The 25,465-nt window shown below is 44.2% G+C and overlaps 1 protein-coding gene across 1 annotated transcript in view; it reads right to left on the reverse strand.

Annotated features, from left to right (window-relative positions):
- Positions 1 to 4,061: 4,061 nt before the first annotated feature.
- ABCC8 (ATP binding cassette subfamily C member 8) overlaps positions 4,062 to 25,465 on the reverse strand; it is an 803,652-nt gene continuing 782,248 nt past the window's right edge. Inside the window, 4 exon segments of the mRNA XM_030201075.1 lie at positions 4,062 to 4,776; positions 8,410 to 8,472; positions 19,572 to 19,705; positions 22,694 to 22,797. Of these exon segments, the coding sequence (XP_030056935.1) occupies positions 4,639 to 4,776; positions 8,410 to 8,472; positions 19,572 to 19,705; positions 22,694 to 22,797 (439 nt within the window). The 3' untranslated portion in view covers positions 4,062 to 4,638.

The raw sequence follows: 25,465 nt of genomic DNA on the forward strand, positions 1-25,465 counted from the left end.
GGGTATACAGTGAGTGCATAATTTGATTTTTATATTTTTGATATATGAGTTTGCTCTGAGAGTACATATTTGCAGTTAAAATTTAATGCCAAGAAGTGTAGAGTGATGCACTTGGGGTGCAGAAACCCAAAAGAGAGATACCGGATAGGAAGGGAGAGATTAGTAAGCTCGACTCAGGAGAGAGACATTGGGGTGTTGGTGTCAGAGGATCTGAAGGTGAAGAAACAATGCGATAAGGCGACGGCCGTGGCCAGAAGGATGCTAGGCTGCGTAGAGAGGGGCATAACCAGGAGAAGAAAGGAGGTATTGATGCCCCTCTACAAGTCGTTGGTGAGGTGCCACTTGGAGTATTGTGTTCAGTTTTGGAGGCTGTATCTTGCTAAAGATGTAAAAAGACTGGAAGCGGTGCAAAGAAAAGCTACAAAAATGGTATGGGATTTGCATTGCAAACCGTACGAGAAGAGACTTGCTGACCTGAACATGTATACCTTGGAGGAAAGGAGAAACAGGGGTGATATGATACAGACGTTCAAATATTTGAAAGGTATTAATCCGCAAATGAACCTTTTCCGGAGACGGGAAGGTGGTAGAACTAGAGGACATGAATTGAGGTTGAAGGTGGGCAGACTCAGTACTAATATCAGGAAGTATTTTTTCACGGAGAGGGTGATGGATATGTGGAATGCTCTCCCGCAGGAGGTGGTGGAGATGAAAACGGGGGGATAAACACAAAGGAATGGTTCCATGGAATCTTAGCGGAGATTGGGTGGTGACGCCGGTAATTGGGAAACAAAATGGGAGCTGGGCAGACTTCTACGGTCTATGCCCTGATCGTGACTGAATAGATAGGGATGGGCTGGAGTGTAAATTTTAAGGGGCTTCGACGTTAGCTTCAGAACTTAGTACAAGAACAATACTGGGCAGGCTTCTACAGTTTGTGCCCTGAGAAAGGCAAGGACAAATCAAACTCGGGTATACATATAAAGTATCACATACCATGTAAAATGAGTTTATCTTTTTGGGCAGACTGGATGGACCGTACAGGTCTTTATCTGCTGTCATTTACTATGTTACCAGCAACCAGTTTCCTCCTGGGTAAGTTAATACCTATCCCATTGCAACAGGTTCCCTCCCCCTTCCTTGGAATGCTCCCCAGTTCCTAACAAATCTAAAGTTCTTTTCCTTGCACCATTATCTCATCCACAGATTAAAGGAAATTCTATAATTTCTATAAGAAGTGCTAGCAGGGTTCCTACAAGCTATTCTGCAAATACCCACTTAACTTACATAACTGTATTTGCAAGAGGGATGTACCTTGGCAAGACTTAGGTGGAGGTCCCACTTACACTTGTAACTTACAAAATACTGTAAGTCATGCATGTCCCTGTCACATTTAGGCACTCTAGGACTGGTGTAATTGCAGCTGCCCAAATGTTTGGCATGCCAATATTTATTTATTATTTTTTTTAATGTTACATTTGTACCCCGTGCTTTCCCACTCATGGCAGGCTCAATGCGGCAGGCAATGGAGGGTTAAGTGACTTGCCCAGAGTCACAAGGAGCTGCCTGTGCCGCGAATTGAACTCAGTTCCTCAGGACCAAAGTCCACCACCCTAACAACTAGGCCACTCCTCCACTCCAATACTGGGTTGCACCTAAGTGCCTAGGTTCTATTATAGAACAGGCTCTTACCATATGGCCTCAGGGCACCTAAACAGAGGTGTCTACTTACAGAACGCCCTCCATTGAGACTTCAGAGATCATCCTGCCTCTGGTGGCCTGTCCACGAAACTGGAAGCATTTTGGACAATGAAGTCTGCTTATTCCCTCCTCAGCCTCCGTCCAACAGGCTATTGACCATGAACAAGAGATACCTCCTTATTACCAGTGGTGGCTTTGCTTACAGTACACCTGAGACAAGTCCTTCTGGATTGCCCGAGTTTCCTCCTCCTGCAATGGAGACACTTTATTTAACTCTGTACAGGCAGGCATTTCTTGCTGCTCCCATCTTCTTCATTTACACCTGCAGTGGGACTGGAGCAGCCAGGCACAAGGATGTAGAAAACGCATGAGCCAGGTTCTAATTGATTGAGGGGGAAAGTTCTCAACATGGGCTCCGGTTAAGATGGGTTATTTTACTATCCGCCTTATTTTTGAAAGAGAAAGACGCCCATATTTCGACCCAAATCGGGAGATGGGCGTCTTTCTCCCGTGGGTGCCCAAATCGGTATATTCGAAAGCTGATTTTGGGTGTGTTCAACTGCACTCTGTCGCGGAAATGGCCAAAGTTGACGGGGGCGTGTTGGAGGCGTGGTAAAGGCGGGACTGGGGCGTGTTTATCGGCCGAGGAGAGGTGGGCGTCCTTGGCCAATAATCGAAAAAAAAGGCGTTTTTAGCGCGAATTAGAGTCACTTTTTTGGACCCTGTTTTTTCACGAACAAGTCCCAAAAAAGTGCCCTAAATGACCAGATGACCACCCCTGACTCCCCCAGTGGTCACTAACCCCCTCCCACCCAAAAAAACAAAAAACTTTTTTTTTCCACCCTGTATGCCAGCCTCAAAGTCATATCCAGCTCCATCACAGCAGTATGCAGGTCCCTGGAGCAGTTGTTAGTGGGTGCAGTGGACTTCAGGCAGGTGGACCCAGGCCCACCCCCCCTACTTGTTACACTTGTGGTGGTAAATGGGAGCCCTCAAAACCCACCAGAAACCCACTGTACCCACATCTAGGTGCCCCTCTTCAGCCATAAGTGCTATGGTAATGGTGTAGAGTTGTGGGGAGTGGGTTTTTTTTTTGGGGGGGGGGCTCAGCACCCAAGGGAAGGGAGCTATGGACTTGGGAGATAGTTAACTTTTTAAAAAATTATTACAAGTGCCCCCTAGGTGCCCGGTTGGTGTCCTGGCATGTGAGGGGGACCAGTGCACTACGAATCCTGGCCCCTCCCACGACCCAATGCCTTGGATTTGGTCGTTTTTGAGCTGGGCACCTTCGGTTTCCATTATCGCTGAAAAACCATACCGCCCAGCTCAAATCTGCACAAATCCGATGCATTTGGCTGGCACAAACCGTATTATCAGAACAAAGATGGACACCCATTTTTTTCGAAAATACGGTTTGTCCCGCCCATTCACGTACCCGTTCTCGGAGATAGACGCCCATGGAGATGGGCGTTCGCGTTCGATTATGCCCCTCATAGTCATGTCTTGCATAAAATGAGACCCTGTGCAAAAATAGCATGATTTATTGTAAAATTAACTTAACAATAGCCCACATTGATAATCCTCCCCCCAAATGTCTTATACCTGTCCAAACACTGCTGCTTTCCTGGCTGGACAGAGGACTGATATAGGAATAGAAACAGTTGGATGGGGGAGGGGCAGGGAGGAAGGTGATCATATGGGGGAGCCGGGTGGTGAAAGAAAAGATTGTGGGGGATAATGGAGGGAAGAAATGAGAGGATCACAGAGGAGGTTAGACAGAGAATGTACAGTTGGGGCAAAGTAGATTAGAATGAACTGTTTTACTGTGCTTCTTAGGGATCCTGGTCCCTGAGTACCTATCAGTAGAGCTAGACAAAGACAATAAACCAACAGGTACATGTGCATTTAACTTTATTCTACATACCCATAAAACATCTAAAACAAAATAATCTTCAGAATCTCAAAAGCAAAGGAAACATTGTTCTTGTCTCATCAAGTCCTTAATTCATATGGCAGCACAGATAACAGAGACAGCCAGTCCAGCACAGCTATTCTCCAACTTCTGACTGCTGAATGTTGTTAGATTCATTGAAGCCCTTCTCTTTCTGATGCTCCTGTTCGCTTTCTCTCCATGCTGAGGTCACATTCACTGACTGTTAAGAGAGCCCCTTTCCTGAGTATTGGTTATTGCTATTGGTGTATATGCTACTGACTAAAGTTAACTTGCAGTTACATTTTCTTCCAAACATGGTCTCCTAAACTACTTGAAGGTTGGTGCATTCTGCTGAGACACTTAGCAGCTGTGCTTATATTTTAGTATGAGAACTTGCTTAAAGTTACTGTAAGAACTCGTTAGTCTGATATATGGTTATAAATACTTATAAAAGAATATTAGGATACAATGTAGCTGTAGTCTTCTGCTGGGAACATTTGTTTGCTAGTGTATTAGTCACACCAGCTTTCATTTATTTTTGTGTTCAAGGCTCTAAGCCTTTCATATGGTTTCAAGGACTTCTGCAAGTCTCAATACTTTTTTTTGCAGCTGTCTGAAACTTTAGATTTGTTCCTGTTCTCTGTAGAGGATACTGGGAGTGCACAAAGTTACAGAACAAATGAAACTCCAATGACACAAATTTGTGTGTCATGAGGACTGAGCAGGCTTACAGTTGGTGAAACTACTATATAACCTAGCTGTTTTTTTTTTAGCTTCTATTCTGAATTTGCTGATTTCCAACTTGCAGTTTAAAAGAGAGTCAACAGCAGTAAATGACAAAAGCAGATTTCTTCAGGCCAAAACCCTGTTACACAATTGTGTAAATGAGAAGCAATATAAACTTTTACTAAGAAATAATCAGTATTTTATTATTTACAGATAATTTACACAATTAGAAAACTAATTGATAGTTCAACTGCACTTTAAAAAGATTTAATTTAGAATTATTTATCTGCTTGCACAAAAGAAGCAAACATGCTATCTTCTTGTTCCAGCAAAACTTCCGGTTTGTCATACTCTAAGATCACCCCTCTCTTCATCACAATGACAAGATCTGCATTCAAAATAGTATGTACCCGGTGCTGGAAGACACAAAAAGGGAATGCATTTCAGCTTCAGTTAAGAAAATGGGAATATACAGTACAAGTTTTGAAATACATTTCTAGCTAAGAAAATCCAAAGCATGAAAACGTCTGTACTCAAAAAGTTTTCCTTATGTTTTGTTTTATTTTTTTGCCCCCCCCCCATGCTATTTGCAAGGAAAAACAAAAGGTTTGATATTTAAAAGCATTTAGGGACTTAGTTATCAACGTGGGCTACTGTTAATATGTGTTATTTTACTATTAACCACAGATATTAATAACTAGTTCCTGATTCTGTAAAGGTCACCAAAAATTGCGTGTGGAAATGTAGGCGTATTTCTAATTTGCATATTCAATTTAATTGAACAAGCCAATTTGTGCCAATAATTGACTTTTTAACAAGCAATAATGCACCTAAAATTTACATGCGTTCTAAGAAAGGGGGTGAGGAAATGGGAGGGTCATGAGCAGTTTGGGGCAGAACAGGGACATGAGTTCGAGTTACATGCGTAAATACACAATAATGGTGCTCCAAGGATTAATTTAGATGCAGGCATTTGCACCACATTTTTGTTGGTGCAAATGGCCACGCTTAAATTTATGTGTGACTTTCCCCTTAAGCGTGTATTCTATAAACCACGTTGAACTTAAGGTGCCTTTTATAGAATTCACCCCTAGGTGTCACTACATAAAATGGGACCTGTGCTTAAATAGCACAAATAGCCTTAGTACAGATGAATATCTTTACAGACTCCCATGGCACTATCTAGGTAGTGTTGCGGTAGTCTGTGGGTAGAGCCTGGGTAGATACCAAAGTTATCTGGGTAGTGGTAATGACGTCAAGGAAATGACGTCAGAAGAAGGCGGAACACTGAGCGAAGGGAAGGCTAGACACATCGGGCGCGCCGCCTCCTTCACTGACGCTGCGCCTGCACTGCCGGACGGAGATAAATTTAAAAGAAAAAAAAAAAGGAAAGGGATGTTGGGGGGGGGGGGGGGAGAAGAGGGCGGAGTTGGGACATGGGAGCGGGAGTGCAGGGGAGAGAGGAGCATGGATGCAAGAGCAGGGTTCATGGAAGGGAGAGAGGGGAATTGCTGGATAGGGATGAATGGAGGGGGCAGGGGACAGAGGAGCATGGATGGGAGGGCAGGGCTCAGGGAGAGAGGGGAATTGCTGGATAAGGATGAATGGAGGGGACAGAGGAGCATGGATGGGAGGGCAGGGCTCAGAGAGAGAGGGGAATTGCTGGATAGGAATGAATGGAGGTAAGCATGGGACAGAGGAGCATGGATGGACATGAATGGGATTGGAGGGCCCAGGGAGAGAGGAGAACTTGCTTAATATGGATGGATGGAGAAGGACAGGGGACAGAGGAGCATGGATGGACATGGATGGGATAGCAGGGCCCAGGGAGAGAGGAGAAATTGCTTAATATGGATGGATGGAGGTGGGCAGGGGACAGAGGAGCATGGATGGACATGAATAGGATTGCAGGGCTCAAGAAGAGAGGAGAAATTGCTTAATATGCATGGATGGAGGTGGGCAGGGGACAGAGGAGCATGGATGGGATTGCAGGGCTCAGGGAGAGAGGAGAAATTGCTTAATATGGATGGATGCATGTGGGCAGGGGACAGAGGAGCATGGATGGACATGAATGGGATTGCAGGGCTCAGGGAGAGAGAAGAAATTGCTTAATATGGATGGATGGAGGTGGGCAGGGGACAGAGGAGCATGGATGGACATGGATGGGATTGCAGGGCCCAGGGAGGGAGGAGAAATTGCTTAATATGGATGGATGGAGGTGGGCAGGGGACAGAGGAGAATGGATGGGAGGGCAGGGCCCAGGGAGAGAGGAGAAATTGCTTAATATGGATGGATGGAGGTGGGCAGGGGACAGAAGAGCATGGATGGACTTGGATGGGATTGCAGGGCCCAGGGAGAGAGGGGAAATTGCTTAATATGGATGGATGGAGGTGGGCAGGGGACAGTGGAGCATGGATGTGATTGTAGAACCCAGGGAGAGAGGAGAAATTGTTTAATATGGATGGATGGAGGTGGGCAGGGGACAGAGGAGCATGGGTGGACATGGATGGGATTGCAGGGCTCAAGGAGAGAGGAGAAATTGCTTAATATGCATGGTTGGAGGTGGGCAGGGGACAGAGGAGCATGGATGGGAGGGCAGAGCCCAGGGAGAGAGGAGAAATTGCTTAATATAGATGGATGGAGGTGGGCAGGGGACAGAGGAGCATGGATGGGAGGGCAGGGCCCTGGGAGAGAGGAGAAATTGCTTAATATGGATGAATGCAGGTGGGCAGGGGACAGAGGAGCATGGATGGACATGGATGGGATTGCAGGGCCCAGGGAGAGAGGAGAAATTGCTTAATATGGATGGATGGAGGTGGGCAGGGAACAGAGGAGCATGAATGGGAGAGCAGAGCCCAGGGAGAGAGGAGAAATTGCTTAATATGGATGGATGGAGGTGGGCAGGGGACAGAAGAGCATGGATGGACTTGGATGGGATTGCAGGGCCCAGGGAGAGAGGGGAAATTGCTTAATATGGATGGATGGAGGTGGGCAGGGGACAGAGGAGCATGGATGTGATTGCAGGACCCAGGGACAGAGGAGAAATTGTTTAATATGGATGGATGGAGGTGGGCAGGGGACAGAGGAGCATGGATGGACATGGATGGGATTGCAGGGCCCAGGGAGGGAGGAGAAATTGCTTAATATGGATGGATGGAGGTGGGCAGGGGACAGAGGAGAATGGATGGGAGGGCAGGGCCCAGGGAGAGAGGGGAAATTGCTTAATATGGATGGATGGAAGTGGGCAGGGGACAGAGGAGCATGGATGGACACGAATGGTATGAGAAGAGTATGGGAAGGGAAGGTAGATAAAAGCTGCCCTAACTTTATATACTACTAACTATTGTTTCAGGTTTGTTGCTGAAACTGACTTGTATCTGGGCATATCACTGAATATTCATTTTAACTGCAGCAGCTGGTATTTTACTTATCTCCCGGCCACTGTGGTTAAATATTGGGGCCCCTGTTTTTCAGGTAAGTTACAAGCTCTTACTTCTTGCTGCCTAAGGAGAAGGGAGCAAGGATTTTAGAGTAGAATCTGGGTTTTACTAAATGTAGGGTGATCCAAACCAGATGCTAAGAATGAACTGGTGGAAGGAAGTGACAGTGCTAATTTCTGGACAAGGAATTCAAAAGCTCCTGAATGGCTGCCTTGGCTGGTATTTACATTCTGTCGATTATGTTTGTTTATTTTCCTCCATTATTAAATGCATCTTAATGGTACTGAAATCAGGTGCTGAAAAAAAAGCATGAAAATAAAATGCAATAATAGCATCAGGGTTATATAAAGCCTTATCAAAAACAGATGAATTTCATTACACTGGGTACTCTAGTGCTTCTAATCCTTGCTGTCTATGCAGCTGTGTGAAGAGATGTGCTCTCAGTTAGAAGACTGCAAAGAAATATGAATGAATCATTCTACAGGTACGGTTTACAAACCAGGAAATAACTGTTAGAAATAAAAGCAGAACCAAAATGTGGCTGGTTTGAAAGACTATTAAAGATAGCCTTGGTAACAGTCTTGAAAAACTGTAATGTTTCTTACTTACTGCTATGGTTACCACAGTCCGATCATCAAATGCAGTCATTACAACCTTCTGTAAAATATTTTCCTACAGAGGGAAAGGAAAAAACAAGCTTCTCAAAGCTGTACAACTGAAAATGGATTGGGTGAAGATTATGGTGAGATCTAGTTTAAAGTATGTAAATTGATTAGTCTTTTACTAATGAGCATTTTCACAATGGTAGAAGAATAAAGACATAAAAACCTTCCTCTACAAAACATACCAATTCATTGAGGAGAGCAAAGTTCAGTACTGTAATGTCATCACCATGACTACTTCTAGCCTTCCCCTAACATGCACTAGTTCCAAGGTAAGAACTACTTGTTTTGGCCTGCAGGTACCAACAGGTATGAAATCTGAGTTTCATTCCCACACCCAACTTCTGACCATTGGACCCACAGGGCTTGGGGTGATATAGAAGCCATATTCATATCCCCAAAGAATTACCCTCCACATGCCAAAAGAATTGTTATTAAAGGCTTCTTTGGGTTAGTTGAAAAAAAGAGACATGAACAATCTGCAGACAGCATAAGTACAGGAAGCACAGCACATCAAACTTGGATGCTGAGTAAAAGTTCTTTTACTGAAGATAAAATATCACATAAAAAGCCTGTCATGGATATGTTTCACCCTGAAAAGGGCTGCATCAGGAGATACAACTTTCTTAAGGAGTCCTTTTACTAAGCTGCAGTAGAAAGTGGCCTTATGCAAGTTTTTCTCAAGTGCTAGGGCCATTTTTACAGCAGCAGAAAAATGGCCATTTTCTATTTTTTCAATTAATTGCCATATGCTAATGTCACACAAAAGAGAACAAAGCGCTTTGCTGTTTTTTGTGCATCTTTTGAATACAATGCAGAGTGAGTTCTCCTTGACTTCATTGCTTGTGCATATGCTAAAGTCACCATTAGCATGCGGCTATTAAAAACAATTACCGCATGAGCACTTACCACCACCCATTATAGTAACATAGTAGATGACGGCAGAAAAAGACCTGCACGGTCCATCCAGTCTGCCCAACAAGATAAACTCACATGTGCTACTTTTTGTGTATACCTTACCTTGATTTGTACCTGTCCTTTTCAGGGCACAGACCATATAAGTCTGCCCAGCACTATCCCCGCCTCCCAACCACCAGCCCCGCCTCCCACCACCGGTTCTGGCACAGACCGTATAAGTCTGCCCAGCACTATCCCTGCCTCCCAACCACCAGCCCCGCCTCCCACCACCGGTTCTGGCACAGACCGTATAAGTCTGCCCAGCACTATCCCCGCCTCCAAACCACCAGTACCGCCTTCCACCACCGGCTCTGGCACAGACCGTATAAGTCTGCCCAGCACCATCTCCGTCTCCTGCCACCGGCTTTGCCACCCAATCTCGTCTAAGCTCTTTAGGATCTATTCCTTCTGAGCAGGATTCCTTTATGTTTATCCCACGCATGTTTGAATTCCGTTACCGTTTTCGTTTCCACCACCTCCCGCGGGAGGGCATTCCAAGCATCCACTACTCTCTCCGTGAAAAAATACTTCCTGACATTTTTCTTGAGCCTGCCCCCCTTCAATCTCATTTCATGTCCTCTCGTTCTACTGCCTTCGCATCTCCGGAAAAGGTTAGTTTGCAGATTAATACCTTTCAAATATTTGAACGTCTGTATCATATCACCCCTGTTTCTCCTTTCCTCCAGAGTATACATGTTCAGGTCCGCAAGTCTCTCCTCATACGTCTTGTAACGCAAATCCCATACCATTCTCGTAGCTTTTCTTTGCACCGCTTCAATTCTTTTTACATCCTTAACAAGATACGGCCTCCAGAACTGAACACAATACTCCAGGTGGGGCCTCACCAACGACTTATACAGGGGCATCAACACCCCCTTTCTTCTGCTGGTCACACCTCTCTCTATACAGCCTAACAACCTTCTAGCTAGGGCCACCGCATTGTCACACTGTTTCGTCGCCTTCAAATCCTCAGATACTATCACCCCAAGATCCCTCTCCACATCCGTACCTATCAGACTCTCCCCGCCTAACACATACGTCTCCCGTGGATTTCTACTCCCTAAGTGCATCACTTTGCATTTCTTCGCATTGAATTTTAATTGCCAAACCTTAGACCATTCTTCTAGCTTCCGTAGGTCCTTTTTCATGTTTTCCACTCCCTCCGGGGTGTCCACTCTGTTACAGATCTTAGTATCATCCGCAAATAGACAAACTTTACCTTCTAACTCTTCGGCAATGTCACTCACAAATATATTGAACAGAATCGGCCCCAGCATCGATCCTTGAGGCACTCCACTACACACCTTTCGCTCCTCCGAGCGAATTCCATTCACCACCACCCTCTGGCGTCTGTCCGTCAACCAGTTCCTAATCCAGTTCACCACTTCGGGTCCTATCTTCAGCCCATCCAGTTTATTTAAGTAGGCAGTAAAGGCTTACACACTAATCAGTTAGTACACTGATTAGTCACTACTCCATCCTCATCCTCCTCGACCTATCCGCCGCTTTTGACACTGTCAATCATAATTTACTTCTTGCTACACTATCCTCATTTGGGTTCCAGGGCTCTGTCCTCTCCTGGTTCTCCTCTTATCTCTCCCACCGTACCTTCAGAGTATATTCTCATGGATCTTCCTCCACCCCCATCCCGCTCTCTGTTGGAGTTCCTCAGGGATCTGTCCTTGGACCCCTTCTTTTTTCAATCTACACCTCTTCCCTGGGCTCGCTGATCTCATCTCATGGTTTCCAATATCATCTTTATGCTGACGACACCCAGCTTTATCTTTCCACACCAGACATCACTGCGGAAACCCAGGCCAAAGTATCGGCCTGCTTATCCGACATTGCTGCCTGGATGTCCAACCGCCACCTGAAACTGAACATGGCCAAGACCGAGCTCATTGTCTTTCCACCCAAACCCACTTCTCCTCTCCCTCCACTCTCTATTTCAGTCGATAACACCCTCATCCTCCCCGTCTCATCTGCCCGCAACCTCGGAGTCATCTTCGACTCCTCCCTCTCCTTCTCTGCTCATATCCAGCAAACAGCCAAGACCTGTCGCTTCTTTCTCTATAACATCAGCAAAATTCGCCCTTTCCTCTCTGAGCACACCACCCGAACTCTCATCCACTCTCTCATTACCTCTCGCCTTGACTACTGCAACCTACTCCTCACTGGCCTCCCACTTAACCATCTATCCCCCCTTCAATCCGTTCAGAACTCTGCTGCGCGTCTTATCTTCCGCCTAGACCGATATGCTCATATCACCCCTCTCCTCAAGTCACTTCACTGGCTTCCAATCAGGTACCGCATACAGTTCAAGCTTCTCCTACTAACCTACAAATGCACTCAATCTGCAGCCCCTCACTACCCTCATCTCCCCTTACGCTCCTACCCGTAACCTCCGCTCACAGGACAAATCCCTCCTCTCAGTACCCTTCTCCACCACCGCCAACTCCAGACTCCACCCTTTCTGCCTCGCCTCACCCTATGCTTGGAATAAACTCCCTGAGCCCATACGCCAAGCCCCCTCCCTACCCATCTTCAAGTCCTTGCTCAAAGCCCACCTCTTCAATGTTGCTTTCGGCACCTAACCATTGTACCTCTATCCAGGAAATCTAGACTGCCTCAATCTTGATTGACTGCACTTTTTGTCCTTTAGATTGTAAGCTCCTTTGAGCAGGGACTGTCCTTCTTTGTTAATTGTACAGCGCTGCGCAACCCTGGTAGCGCTTTAGAAATGTTAAATAGTAGTAGTAGTACACAGATATGTTAACTGATCAGGGCAGACACGCCTACTCTCTGTCCCAGACATGCCCTCTCAACTGAAAAATAGAAAAGTTTTTAACATGCGCCAATTTGAAACTTACTGCAGGATGCCTGAGCGTGTTCTGTGGTAAGCCCTTTTAAGTTGCAGTAAGCGTGCGCTAGTAAATAATATAGGGGTGCACTGATAGATTTAGCACATGCTGAGTAATGTGCGTTAAATGATAAAATACCCATTAAATTGCTATGGGTGTCTTATCATTTATTGTCTGCTAATCATTAGTGGACACTAAGGGGTCCTTTTACTAAGCAATGGTAGGGTTAACGTGTGCCAAATTGGCACTACTGCAGGGATAACATGGGCACCTTGCAGTAGTTTTGAAGTTGGCACACGCTGTTTCCCACAGTAAAAAATATTTTTCTATTTTCTACCACAGTAATTGCAGTAATTGGTAGCACAGCCACGTTGGCACATGCTGCATGATTACTGTGCAAGTAGTGCGTAAGCTCTTACTGCTAGGTCAATGGGTGTGGTAAGGGCTCTGGAAGTAAATAGCCGAACGCTACTTTTAATTTTAGCACATGGCCATTTACTGCCCCATTATAAAAAGATTTTTTCCAGCCATGGTAAAAAATGGCACAGTGTGCGCCAATTTCATGAGTCCACACTACTGAAGGGCACTTTTTACCCTGTTTAGTAAAAAGGACCCCTAAATCTATTAGCACACCTTAGTGAAAGGACCCCTTAGACTGGTTAGCAATCAAGGTGCCCATTACTATGCTGCAATAAAGAGTGGCCTCAACGCATCCTTATGCATGCTAAGGACATTTTTATTGCAGCTGGAAATGGCCAATTTTGCTATTTTTTAAATTAATGGCCATGCGTTAATTTTGCCATTAGCGTGCAGCCATTAAAAAAATTAGTGTGTGAGCATTTACTGACACCTATTTTGTAGGAAGTAATCTGTTAGCACGCAGAAATGTAAATGCGCTGATTAGTGCAGAAACATCCACTCACCACCCTCCAGACATGTCCCATCCCAGAAAAACTGATGAATATTTTTTAGCCTATTGTTTGTGTGCACAGATGCAAAATTTACTATAGGATGTTTCAGCGAATCGCACAGTAAGCCATTTTAACTTCTGTTAGACCCCAAAATGATGCCAGAAAAAGCACTCACAAGTGGCTAAGATAACACTACAGGGCTGTTAGCAGTGCTACAGCAGGTTCTTCAAAAACGGGAAGTGAATGCTTTTTGTGGCACTACTTTGGGGTCCTTTTACTAAGGTGTGTTAATAAATTTAGCACACGCTAACAATTAGCATGCACTAAATGATAAGGTACTCATTATATTCCTATGGGCGTCTTATCATTTAGTGCATGCTAAATCTGTTAGTGCACCTTAGTAAAAGGACCCCTTTGTTTGCTAACTAGTTCAAATCATTTAAGAAGGGAGTAGAGAGTTGCATGGGGACAGAAATCCAACCCATCCCTGTCCGTCCCCATCGGAATCTACCCTGTCCCCGCCCATCCCTGTCAGAATCTAACCCGTCCCAACCCATCCCCATGAGTAATCTCCTCTGTCCCTGCCCATCTCCATGAGTAATCTCCTCCGTCCCCACCCATCCCCATAAAAAAAGAGAAGTATCTACTTCTGAAGGTTAATTTGACTTTATCGAGTTTTAATGAAAATACAAAACACAAATATCTACGAAGTAACAGGACAATAACCAGTCAGGAATTTCTTTAGTCTGTTCAGAAACAGAAGTCCATCCATAGTATGTGGTCCTAGCTGTGGTCATCTATCCTCGAGAACATGCCCAGCTGATGAAAATTACTGTTCTGATGATGTGCTGGCAGCAGGCACTCCAAGGACTCATTTGGCAACTCCAGAAAGATTTTTCCACTTAGTTGATTTTGACTTCCAGTAAGACAAGATGTCATCAGTAATTTCGTCAGTGGTAGTCATGTATGCATTCACCTGAGAAAAAGCAGATGGTATCGTTTAGAATGTGAATGAAGGTATATTTTGCAAGTAGCATTATCATTACAAATAGATTTAACATATTGTAATAGCTAGCAAAAGAAAATATATACATACCTCAGATATATTAGAAGATGAAGAAGAAGAGTAGAGGTCTCCTAAGAAATTTTCATCTAGTTTCATCTTCTTATTGGGTTGCTGCAAGACAGATGTCTGCTGCTGGCAGTCTATCCACCATCTCTGTCAAGTTGGACAGTGCCTGTGCATATTCAGTTGGTGCTAATGTTCCAAAGCTGTTTTTAAACCGTGGATCCAGCAAAGCAGCAGTACAATGCAACTGATGAATTGTGAAGTATTTATTCAGCATGTTAAGTAGATGGGTTTTTTTAGTTTTAAGGTGTCAGAAGCCTTTTCAGTGAAGTGTTTTTGCAGCTTTATTTTGATAGGTAACACCAGATGCAATAAAGGGCTTTTGTCAGTAGAGAGGCATTCTGTGGCCACATCAACTGGTTCCAAAACTTGAATGACACCAGCCAACAAGTCTTCATTGATATGAGCCAGAAGACAAAAAACATTTCTATTAAACCCTGGCTCAGTACTTAGTGTATGGAGATCTGAAAAATTTGTTGCCACTGATTTCAGTGTTAACATGAACATCCAATCCACGTGTTTTATCGAAAGGCAGCCTTCATATTACTGGCATTGTTTGCAGTGAACACGTTGTCTTGACGCTGTACACAAAACTTGCACAGAATCGACTTCATTTTCCGAGGTATGATTTTCATTGAGTAATCGAGTAGCCAAGATACACGATTCAGTTTGCCAGTTATCAATATACTGTAAAGTCACAGTTATGTAGCTATGGTTGCTTTGTTTGTCTGTCCAAAGGTCAGTTGTCACTATGAACTGTGGCACTAAAGTTAGCTTGTTGATGAGTGCGATCTTCTCTTTCTCCATAACACCATCAAGATGACGAGAGACATTTGACCCACTGGGCATGACTTGGTCAAGGTCAGCGCCCCCATATTTAGAACCAATAGAGATGAGCTTTGATGCTAAATTCCTGAATCCGTCCCCTAGAAAAAGGCCTCACATCTGTTGCACACATGGCAATCACAATGTCTGCTATTTCAGATTTGATGTTCACAGGTACTTTGTTGGTATTAGATAGAGAAAAGCCTGGTATAGCTGTAATCTTTGTTGCTGGCATACGGTTTGCACAATAGTCCTTGTGAGCCCATAAGCCATTTGTCCCATCACGTGATCTCCAAGAGAGAACTGTCTTCCATCTTGAGCAAAGCACAAAAGACACTTCTTTGGCATCGACCAATACCGATTTAAAGAAATTCCATACGTCACTCTTATCCTTATTTTTCGTATATGAAACACGGCCACTTTCTTTTCCATTGCCATAACATAATTACACAGGACTGAAGTACCAAATCAGTCTCTGTAAAACAATATAACACAGGAGAAATAACATTTTAAAATGTATTTCCTACTGTACTGAGAAAAATGCCATTATAAACTCTCGGCAAAAGAAACAAGCTTTAAGCTGCAACTCTGATACAAAAACAGCTCTGATACAAACAGCCAGCGGCAGCTGATCAAGAGAAAGAAACAAAACCACGTCACAGTTCCCCAGTGCCACACTTCACAAGCGTAGTCAGGCTGAGGGCGTGGAGAGCGGACTGCCGATGGTACTGGCGCATATTTTAAATGAGACAGATCGTGTGAAAAATAATCACCGGCACCATCGGAAGTCTGTTTGGGGGAGAGGTTGCTCACCTGGTGACCCCCCCCCCCCCTTAGCTACGCCTCTGCCCCACTTCTCACCACTTTAGACTCTGGAGATAGAAAAAACTGCCTGTGTACAGGGCTGGTCTTAGCAACTGTGGGGTTCTGTGCAAACCAGTTTGGTGGGGCCCCCCTCAGCTCCTTGCCTAGCCCTGCCCCTACCTAGCTCCACCCCCTTTTGACAAGGTGTTTATTTTTTTTTTTATTATCTATGTGCACTTCTCCAGAAAGGAAAAGAGTCAGTGGGTCTACATGGAGGACTAAATCATCAAGAACAGAAAACCAAAAGGAAACCCACAAAGCACAGGTAGTAGCAAAAAACAATGTGAAGTACCAGGCACACGAACAAATAATCCAATGATAACAGCTCTTTATTGTAGAAAGTTGCAAACAATCCTAAATACGGATAGTGAGTAGGGGCCAAAAAGTGCTATATGTATTATCCTCTAAAAAGTAATTAGCACTACAACGAATTTGAAATAAGAACAGCTGAACAGAGATCATTCATTTAATTTTAAGTGTTGTTCTCTAAAAAATAATTACAACTTTAATAATTGCCACAAAATGGAATTTAAAATAAGAGCAGAGAACAGCATCATAGTATTGTTTGGATCTCAAAAAACCCCAAAGAAAATCAAGAAGATAAACTAACTGAAAAAGTGCCAAAAAAAATTTGAACTAAGCCAATAGCCAAATATATTATAAACTGCATGTCGGGTGAAACAAAACCAATTTGGGAAAGAAATGCAACAGATTCAAAAACTCTTCCAAACCTGACAGGATAACCATGAAATAACAATATCCACACAAAGCACACACTCCCTTATAGTCAAGAGCCTAAAAATTATAAATTACATCAACCACTGTGATGAAAGCACTTACTCTATAAAAATCAAAGTACAGTCTTCAGTGCCTACGATCAGTCAATTCAATTTCAGTCTGAAGAAATTCATTTATGCTGTTTTGATTCTGGTCTCTGCTGCTAATTTTAAGGCTCAGTGTCAAGCCATACATATATTTTTTCCCAAGGATTTTATGCCAAAAAATTTCTTTGCCAACATTCTCAGACTATCTCTGAACTCTTTGCGTTTCGTGCTTTTCTTTAAGCACATTGGTCACATTGATAAGGTTCTGGCTAAGGGTCAACTGGCACCATTTTGATCCTGTGAGCCTCAGAAGTATGAGCATCTGGGGATGCTAATCCGGGCTAGACACCAGGAATAGCCTTGGGATGTCCTAGGGGTCTGTTGGTGGGGTGGGAGGTTTATTGCAGGTGGGTGGGGAATCTGTGTGGGGGGCAGATTTAGGGTGGGGGCTTGGATGAGTGGGCCATACTGTAAGAGGGGAAGAGATGACGGGTTTGTTGGGGGAAGCTGTGTAGGAAATTGGTCAGAAGGAAATAAAATATAAAAGTGGAAAACATTACATAGAATGAGTGAAATGTAAATAAAAATAAATAATCTTATTATTTTTACCATAATCAAAATAGACCCGGTAACAGACTGGCGCCAAACCTGCCTTAACCGCTGCCAAGTTTGCCAGAAGCCCAAAGGTAGTGAAGGCCTGAGAGCAGCTGGGCTGAGGCTGTGCCTGGCCCTGAATCGCATGGCAGAGAGGAAGGAAGCAGCCCAGCCTGGCCCGGCCCAGCCTGACGGGAGCAGCTCGGCTGAGCACTCAGCCCTGACTGGATCGGTTGCAGCATTTAGTTAATCACAGTCACTGAACTCAGCCACAGTTTATTTTTTTCAAGTGGCTGAGCTACACGTGCAGCTGTGATTGGTTAGGGAGCCTGTCTGGTGCCTAAAAGGGTGCTCCTAATTGGCTGGTACTCGATTGAGGAGGACTGCTGGTTGCTACACAGCGCACCAACTCCAACTCCAAGATAATGCCAGGCTGGACATGGGGAACAGAACATTACAGTAAGGAGTGGAGCGGGGGGTTTCTGAAGCTGCGGCAAGACAACCAATGCTGGGGCCCCCAGGAGCGTGAGGCCCTGTATGGCCGCCCCTGTCAGCCCTGCCTAAGAGTGACCCTGCCTGTGTACACAGTACACACTGCACAAGAAAAATAAAAATAATCAGCTGACTCACCTCTACTAAGTCTTTTGTGGGTCAGGGCAGAAGGACTCAGTCACTAGCAGTGGCATAGGAAGGGGGGGGGGGCGGTGGGGTGGTCCGCCCCGGGTGCACATGCTGGGGGGGGTGTTGGCGCCGCTGGTTACCTGCTCTCTCTGCTCCTGTTCCGGGGCAGAGAAAGCAGGGAACCAACGGAGCACCAGCGGTAAAGATGCACTCTGGGGGGGGGGGGGGGGTGTTGCGTGCGCCGAGGGGGGGGGGGGTGTGCGCCGTGCTGCACCCGAGGGGGGGGGGGTACGCAGTGGCAACCCGCCCCGGGTGTCAGCCGGCCTCGCTACGCCGCTGGTCACTAGTACTACTCACTGCCTTCTCTCCTCTGATCTGGTGTGCTATGGTGCCTGCCACACAGCTGCTCAACTTCTGCTGCCTCTCTCTCTCCTCCGGTGCCAGTCATACAGCTGCTCAGTTCCTGCTGTCTCCCTCTCTTCTCCGGTGCCAGCCACACACAGCTGATCATTGCTCAGCTCCTGCTGCCTCCCTTTCCTCCTCTAGTGTCAGTCACACAGCTGCTGAGCTCCTGCTGCCTCCCTCTCTCCTCTGGTCACTCGGTGCCAGCCACACGGTTGCTCAGCTCCTGATGCCTCCCTCTCTTCTCCAGTGCAAGCCACACAGCTGCTCAGAACTCAGCTCCTGCTGCCTCTCTCTTCTGGTGCCAGCCAAACAGCTGCTCAGCTCCTGCTGCCTCCCTGTCTTCTTTGGTGCCAGCCACACAGCTGCTGAGCTCCTGCTGCCTCCTTCTCTTCTCCGGTGCCAGACACACAGCTGCTGAGCTCCTACTGCCTCCCTCTCTCCTCCAGTCACTGGGTGCCAGCCACACAGCTGCTCAGCTCCTGCTGCCTCCCTCTCTTCTCCAGTGCCAGCCACACAGCTGCTCAGCTCTGAGAGACTCCGCCAGCTGTCACTGCTGAATCATTTATATTCATTGGTAGCAGATCTTGCTGGTGCCTGCTGCACTCCCTCAGCAACATTACTCATCCATTACTAGAGTGGTAGAGCCCCATCTGATTGGTGGGGTCGCACACCGGACCAATCAAGTGTGTTCTTGTAAGCATGCCCACATGCGTGCACTTCCATTTTCTTGTTTTAGAGTTGGATGTCGAAGTTGCGATTTGTGAAGGATCTTGGCACCGGAGTTCATCAGCAGTATGCTGGGCACTAGAAGCAGCAGGATCAAAGATATGCCTGTCCCCACAGGAACCCCACAACCCTACTTCCGTCCCTGTGGAACTCCCACCGACCTGAAGGGGATTCCCATGGGATCCCTGTGGAGCCCGTTCCTGTGCAGGTCTCTAGAAGGGTTTGTGTGAATCTTTTACTCCCCATTGTATCCCCTCATGCAGCCCTTTTCAGGGCGAAACATTGCCATGTCAGGCTTTTTATGTGATATTTTATCTTCAATAAAAGAAGTTTTTCTCAATATACAAGTTTGATCTGCTTTCTTTCCTGCAGTGAATAGCCCTGGCACTCACTGTGGCCATGTCTATAGATGCTGTGGCTTCATCCATGATCAGGATGCTGCTCTTCCGCACAAAGGCTCTTGCTAAGCAAAAGAGTTGCCTCTGCCCCAGGCTGAAGTTTTCACCACCTTCAGTGACCAGGGCATCTTAAAAAAAAACAAGAAAAAACTGGGTCAGCATCTCAGGTGATATTCTGAGAAACAATTAGGTATAAAAATACATGCAAAGGTCACATTATTGGATCACATGACATTCATACTCTTCTGGGTATTGCTTTAATGCTGCTCACATGCTGTCTTTATTACTTACAGTAGCACTGCTATGCATTTAAGCTCTTTCAGTAGCTTATGTAGGTTTATTTCAATTTTACATTACGTAGCAATATGTCAAGTACAGTTCAGATAAAAGCTCCAGAATTTGGTTACATTTGATTTGATTTTATTGTGGATTTTTTTTTATGATTTCATGCTTGTTGCAATCATTGTATTTTATGTTTAATTATGTAATTTTGTTTAATGTATCTGTTTCAAGCCTTTTGGAAAGATAGTATATTCAATTTAAGAATAACTACACAAATAATTAATAACCTCTCCAATTTTAAAGCATTTTGTATCTATTTTATTAACCAGTGGAATATTCATGGGGAAATTTCACCAACCGATTAAATAACCCCCTACCTGCAATCTTGTTTTCTGATATATTTGCAAAGTGTTTCAACAAATTACATAACTTGGGTCATTAACTATATCCTTCCTACAATGTTGCATAATCTCCTCCTCACATAAGACGCACTTTTCTAAAACCTAAACATATCCAGGAGTAACGGTACATCCTGACTTTAATCACAGATGCCCTTCTGGAATGGGGAATACACCTATAGATTTTGGTGTCGTGCTAGTCCCACCTATACCACACCCCTTTGTCATATGCATTTAGGGCAGATTTACCCGTATAAATCTCAAGCTTTGTAAAATTGGGTTTTCTAAGCTTATTTAGGGTATACATTCAGATTTCTCTCACCATTTCATTGATTGTAGAACTTCTTAAATCTGTTTTTGATCACCATTTCACTCTCCTGACATATTATCACTTTATATATATAAATAATGGGGCTGTGCATAAATGGTCCTTCCCTAGACCTGATAACAACCAATAATGAAATACAAAATGGGTTAGTAGTTGTGTACTATGCATGGCAGTCTGCTGGAGTTAATTTGCATATAAGACTGGAAAAAATCAATTTATATCTTTAATAATATCAATCTGTGCAATGCAGCTGTGTCTAAATTGTGGCAGCTGCCAGTGTCAGAGGTTTACAGGGTAAACACCTATAACTGATAAGAGGATGTCATGTTGAGCTGTGATCAATTCCTTAGATTTTTGAAAAATGTTAAATTTTCCCATACATAGTAGCTTTAATTTAATTTAACATTTATAGAGGCCCTTTTACTAAGCAGTGGTAAGCACTAACGTGTGCTTACCTTGTGGGATAATGTACTGCTTCAGAGTGCGCTCAGGTGTCCTGCAGTAGTGTTGGCATTTGCATACGCTTCTCATGTGCTAAAGAATACTTTTTATTTTTTAGTGCTGGGGGCGTGTTTGTAGGCGTAGAGTAGGTGTGCCCAGTGCTAAATGATTAGCACAGGCACATTGCCACATGCCTACCAATTAGTGCATGGTTAGTGCATGAGCCCTTCATGGTCATTAATTTAGGAAATGAAAAATTGGCCATTTTACAGCTGCACTAAAAGTTGCTCAGCACAGGTGGCAGTTGACCATTAGGCCACCCGAGGTGGGGGCCTCAGGTGGCACTCTTTCAGGAGTGACATCTCCCCCTTCCTTCCTCCTCCCTTCCTTCCTCCATTCCCTGATTTTACCTTCTTTTTACATTTTTTATAAGCCGGCGGTGGCAGTGATTCCCATACACTGCCCTGTCACCGGTACCCACCTCTTCCTTTTACTGCAGCCCACCTCTCTGATGTAACTTCCTGTTTCCTCAGAGGTGGGCACAGTAGAGAAGAGGCTAGTGCCGGCGGCAGGGTAGAATATAGGAATTGCTGCCACTGCTGGCTTTTGGAAAATGAAGAAAAAAGGTAAAATCAGGGAACAGGGTGGAGGAAGGAAGGGGGGAAATTTCAGAAGTTAGCTTGGGGGGGTGCAGCATCTCAGCCCTGCCTCAGGCAGCTTCTTGCCTTGGGAAACCCACATGCTAGTCATAGCACAGACCACCTTTTCATGCAGCTTATTAAAAGGGTCCCAAAGTTTGCACTATTCCCTTAAAATGGGGATCTGGGTGGCTATACAAAACTATTTCACTGATTAGAATACTTCTAATTTAAACCTGCAAACCATCCTTTACTTACACAGCACCATATTTTATATCTAGATCATTTAAATAGCAGTAAGATGGGAATAGCATTTATCTATTAGCGGGATGCAGTAACGTATTTCTCAGGCCTTTTTCACAGCTGATGCCAATAGCTATAATTTTGGTTTCCTAGTGTGCCCTCACAAACTTCAGACTATGTGAACATGGTAAGGAGAGTGCAAATGGAAAATAAAAAAGATTGGCCAGGCCTTTTCCCAAGCTTATTCAGTTCCTGTGTAATCCCAAGAGGCATGTAAAATGATAAACATAAGGCTCCTGCTACAAGGACACATCAGGCAAGAATCAACCCATTAAGATGCACATCTGCTGTGAGGAAGCTGAACATCTGAATCATGTCAGTGAGCAGGGACATAAGGCTTTCTAGCCTGTAAAATTCAGAACTGGATAAAAAAACATTATGCAAACAAGCAAATGTCCTAAAGCAAGTAATGCAACAAGTCCAGGGTTAGCACAAGGTCTAAGAAGCCTTGTGAAAAAATCACGAAGTTCTTTGCTACCATGATGGCTCTGAAATTTGGCAGAACTGAGGTCCTTTGAGTATGTTCAGAAATGTGATAGCTGCATGCTCCTTTGAATGTCTTTTCCCGGGATGTCTGACAGCATTTATGACTGTGCAGTCTGACTAGGATGACCCAGAGCAATTGTTTGAAGTCAAGCTTTCCAAATTAATATAACGCAAAGACATGTTAAATGTAAAATAAAGTGAATGTGGCAGGCACATTCACAGTGAAGAGAGCACTATTACCTAGACCACCTAGCAGTGCTTTAACCACATGTTTCAGTTGTGCTATTTCCAAAGCTTCCCAAAGCATACTGTCTGTACACTTATTTTCTGGGTCCAAATTAAACCTGAAATTAAATACAATTCATGATTAATAATGAGAAATGCATTTAGATCACTTATACTCCATGGGTGCCTACTTTCCTTTATAGAATAGGCTCAAAATATATAGAAAAGAAAAGACCTTCACAGAAATCCACAGGGGCAACACAAAGTGGAGATGGCATGACCATGAGTCTAAATAACAGGATCTTTATTGACTGACCCGGCACAGCCATGTTTCAGGACAATACCTGCATCAGGGGTCCTATAAAATAAAATATGTTTATTATAATTATTATTTTATAGGACCCTTGACGCAGGCATTGTGCCAATGCATGACCGTGTTGGGTCAGTGACTAAAGATCCTGTCATCTCGACTCGTGGTCACGTCTCTGCCGTCTCTGCTTTGTGTTGCCCCTCCAAATATATAGACATAAATAGGTCCCCCTGTACAGAACAGGCCTCATATTGATTTTCTTAATGCTCTCCAAGAGATCCTTATCAAGTTCACAATAAACCTGAATATCATCTACATACATCATGTATTTCATTCCAGCCACTTCAAAACTTGGAGGGAGAGGTTGAATATATAGCTTAAAACAGAAATGAGGATAACATTGATCCTTGTGGGACTCTTGATACCAATGCTCATGACTTGGGAAAATTCATCTCCCCATTGAACATGATGTAACATGATCCCACAGGCCTGGAGTCAAGGGAGCAAAGACCATGATCAATTGTGCCAAAAGCTGCTGACAAATATTATAAAATAATTACACAATCTACTCCCATAATTATACTTCGGTAAAGATCACTATCACAGCCAGATCAAACCATCTGATGTTTTGTAACAAAACAGCATCAATAGGAGAAAATCATCACAAGCATAAGAACACATTCAGCTGTGGTGCTGTCTCTGCAAAGAAACAGAGTAATCCTCAAGACTGTGTGATTCCTGACGTACACAATTTTGCTGAAACATGGTCCCTTGTCAAGTCCTTGATTTCATCTGTTGGATATATGGCACTGGAATATTTGGTGTACATACGTATGTTTTTTTTTTTTTTTTTTGAGTTTTTGATTTTATTTGTTGAATATGTAGCCCAAGTATAATTGCTGCACACAGTTATCTTGATTTTAACCTTCTGCACTAATAGGATACACAATAACATTTTTTGAACTTCTATTCAGTGGAGAAAGATTTTTACCCATTTTTTTTTAGGACCAGGCTTCTCCTTGAGGCCTTTTTGGTCGTCTCTACTTTCTTTTTACATTGTTTTAACCATAGGAAAACTGTTCTTCCTTTTTTTGTATTGTTTAGTTTTTTTTACAATCAGATCAAACACCACAAATAACAACAGGAACCTTGATCCTACATCTCCATTTTCGTAACAGCCCCTTTCCCTTCAGCTTCAGCCCTCTAGTATTTGGAGGCTGACAGGACAAGCCCAAGGTGTTCCCCACAGAGGCAGACTAGATGGAAGGAGGCAGGAGATGGACCAGGACAAAGGAATACTATGGACAGAAGCAACAGGGAAGTCTTGCAGAAGAGGAACAAAACATAACAACAGGTAGAAACAGGAAACAGGTTAAGGTCAGGGCAAGTTCACATGCAGAATGCAGGTAAAGTTCAGATACTAAAGATCAGCAAATGACGACTAGCATTCAGGAGCTCCCAAGTCAGAATGGTAGCTCCAAGATTGAAATATGTGTAGGGAGACAATTGTAGATGATGCAGTCCTAAGCACTGATTAAGCCAAAGGGCACTCTCAGTAGACCAATCAGGGCAACCTGTATCATCAAGCTGTGACTAAGAGCAGAATAAAAGGCAAAAAGTGACTTAGCTCACTTCTTACGTGAGGGGAACATCCTGAGGGGTAAGTATATGAGAATTATACATTAAATACAATAGGACAGTCTCAACATTATAGCCTCTTCAAAACGCCAAATATTTGGGTGAATAAAGTTGATTATCTTCTATCAATTAATTAGTTGTATAGCAACTACTTTCTCTGTCTAAAAGCACTAGGACCTTCACATTTTGACAGTTCCATTCTTTCAGATCAAAATAATCAGTGCCTTCATATAAAAAAGCATTTGCTAGACAGGAAAGATGAGGTAGCAAAAGATCCTTAAAATCTTCAATTATTCTGCCAGTGATCACATCTCGAGATGAACCACTGGGTCCCAGACTGGACAATAAGCCCTCTAAATCTTTAACTGCTTCATTGCTGACAATGGAAATGCTTCCAGTACAGGAAAAAATTTAATTTTCTGCACTTCAAAGATATTATTATTACTATTAGACCCTAGGCCATCATTATACAAAATCTATCTTATTACTTAGGCTCTGGCAGCTTCCTTAATTCGTCATCTAGAAATTGTCTAAAATGTTGTATTTTCTGTTCAAAGTAATCTGCTAAATCATCAGTTGAACAATAATGTAAATCAAAAAACCAAAGTAGGGGTGGGTCAAGGAACTTCCAGTCAGTGGTGTTCCTAGCCTGCATGGCACCCGGGGCGGATCGCCGATGTGCCCCCCCCCCCCGGCGAAATGACACCTCCCCCCCGGCGAAATGACACCCCCTCGGGTGCACGCCGCTGGGGGGGGGTGGGGTGCCGTGGCGTGCACCTGTTGGCTCCGAAAAGTTCGCTAACTTCGCTCGTTCGCTGCAGCTCCCTCTGCCCTGGAAC

This window comes from Microcaecilia unicolor, chromosome 4 (genome assembly GCF_901765095.1).
Source record: "Microcaecilia unicolor chromosome 4, aMicUni1.1, whole genome shotgun sequence".
NCBI classification, from domain to species: Eukaryota; Metazoa; Chordata; class Amphibia; order Gymnophiona; family Siphonopidae; genus Microcaecilia; species Microcaecilia unicolor.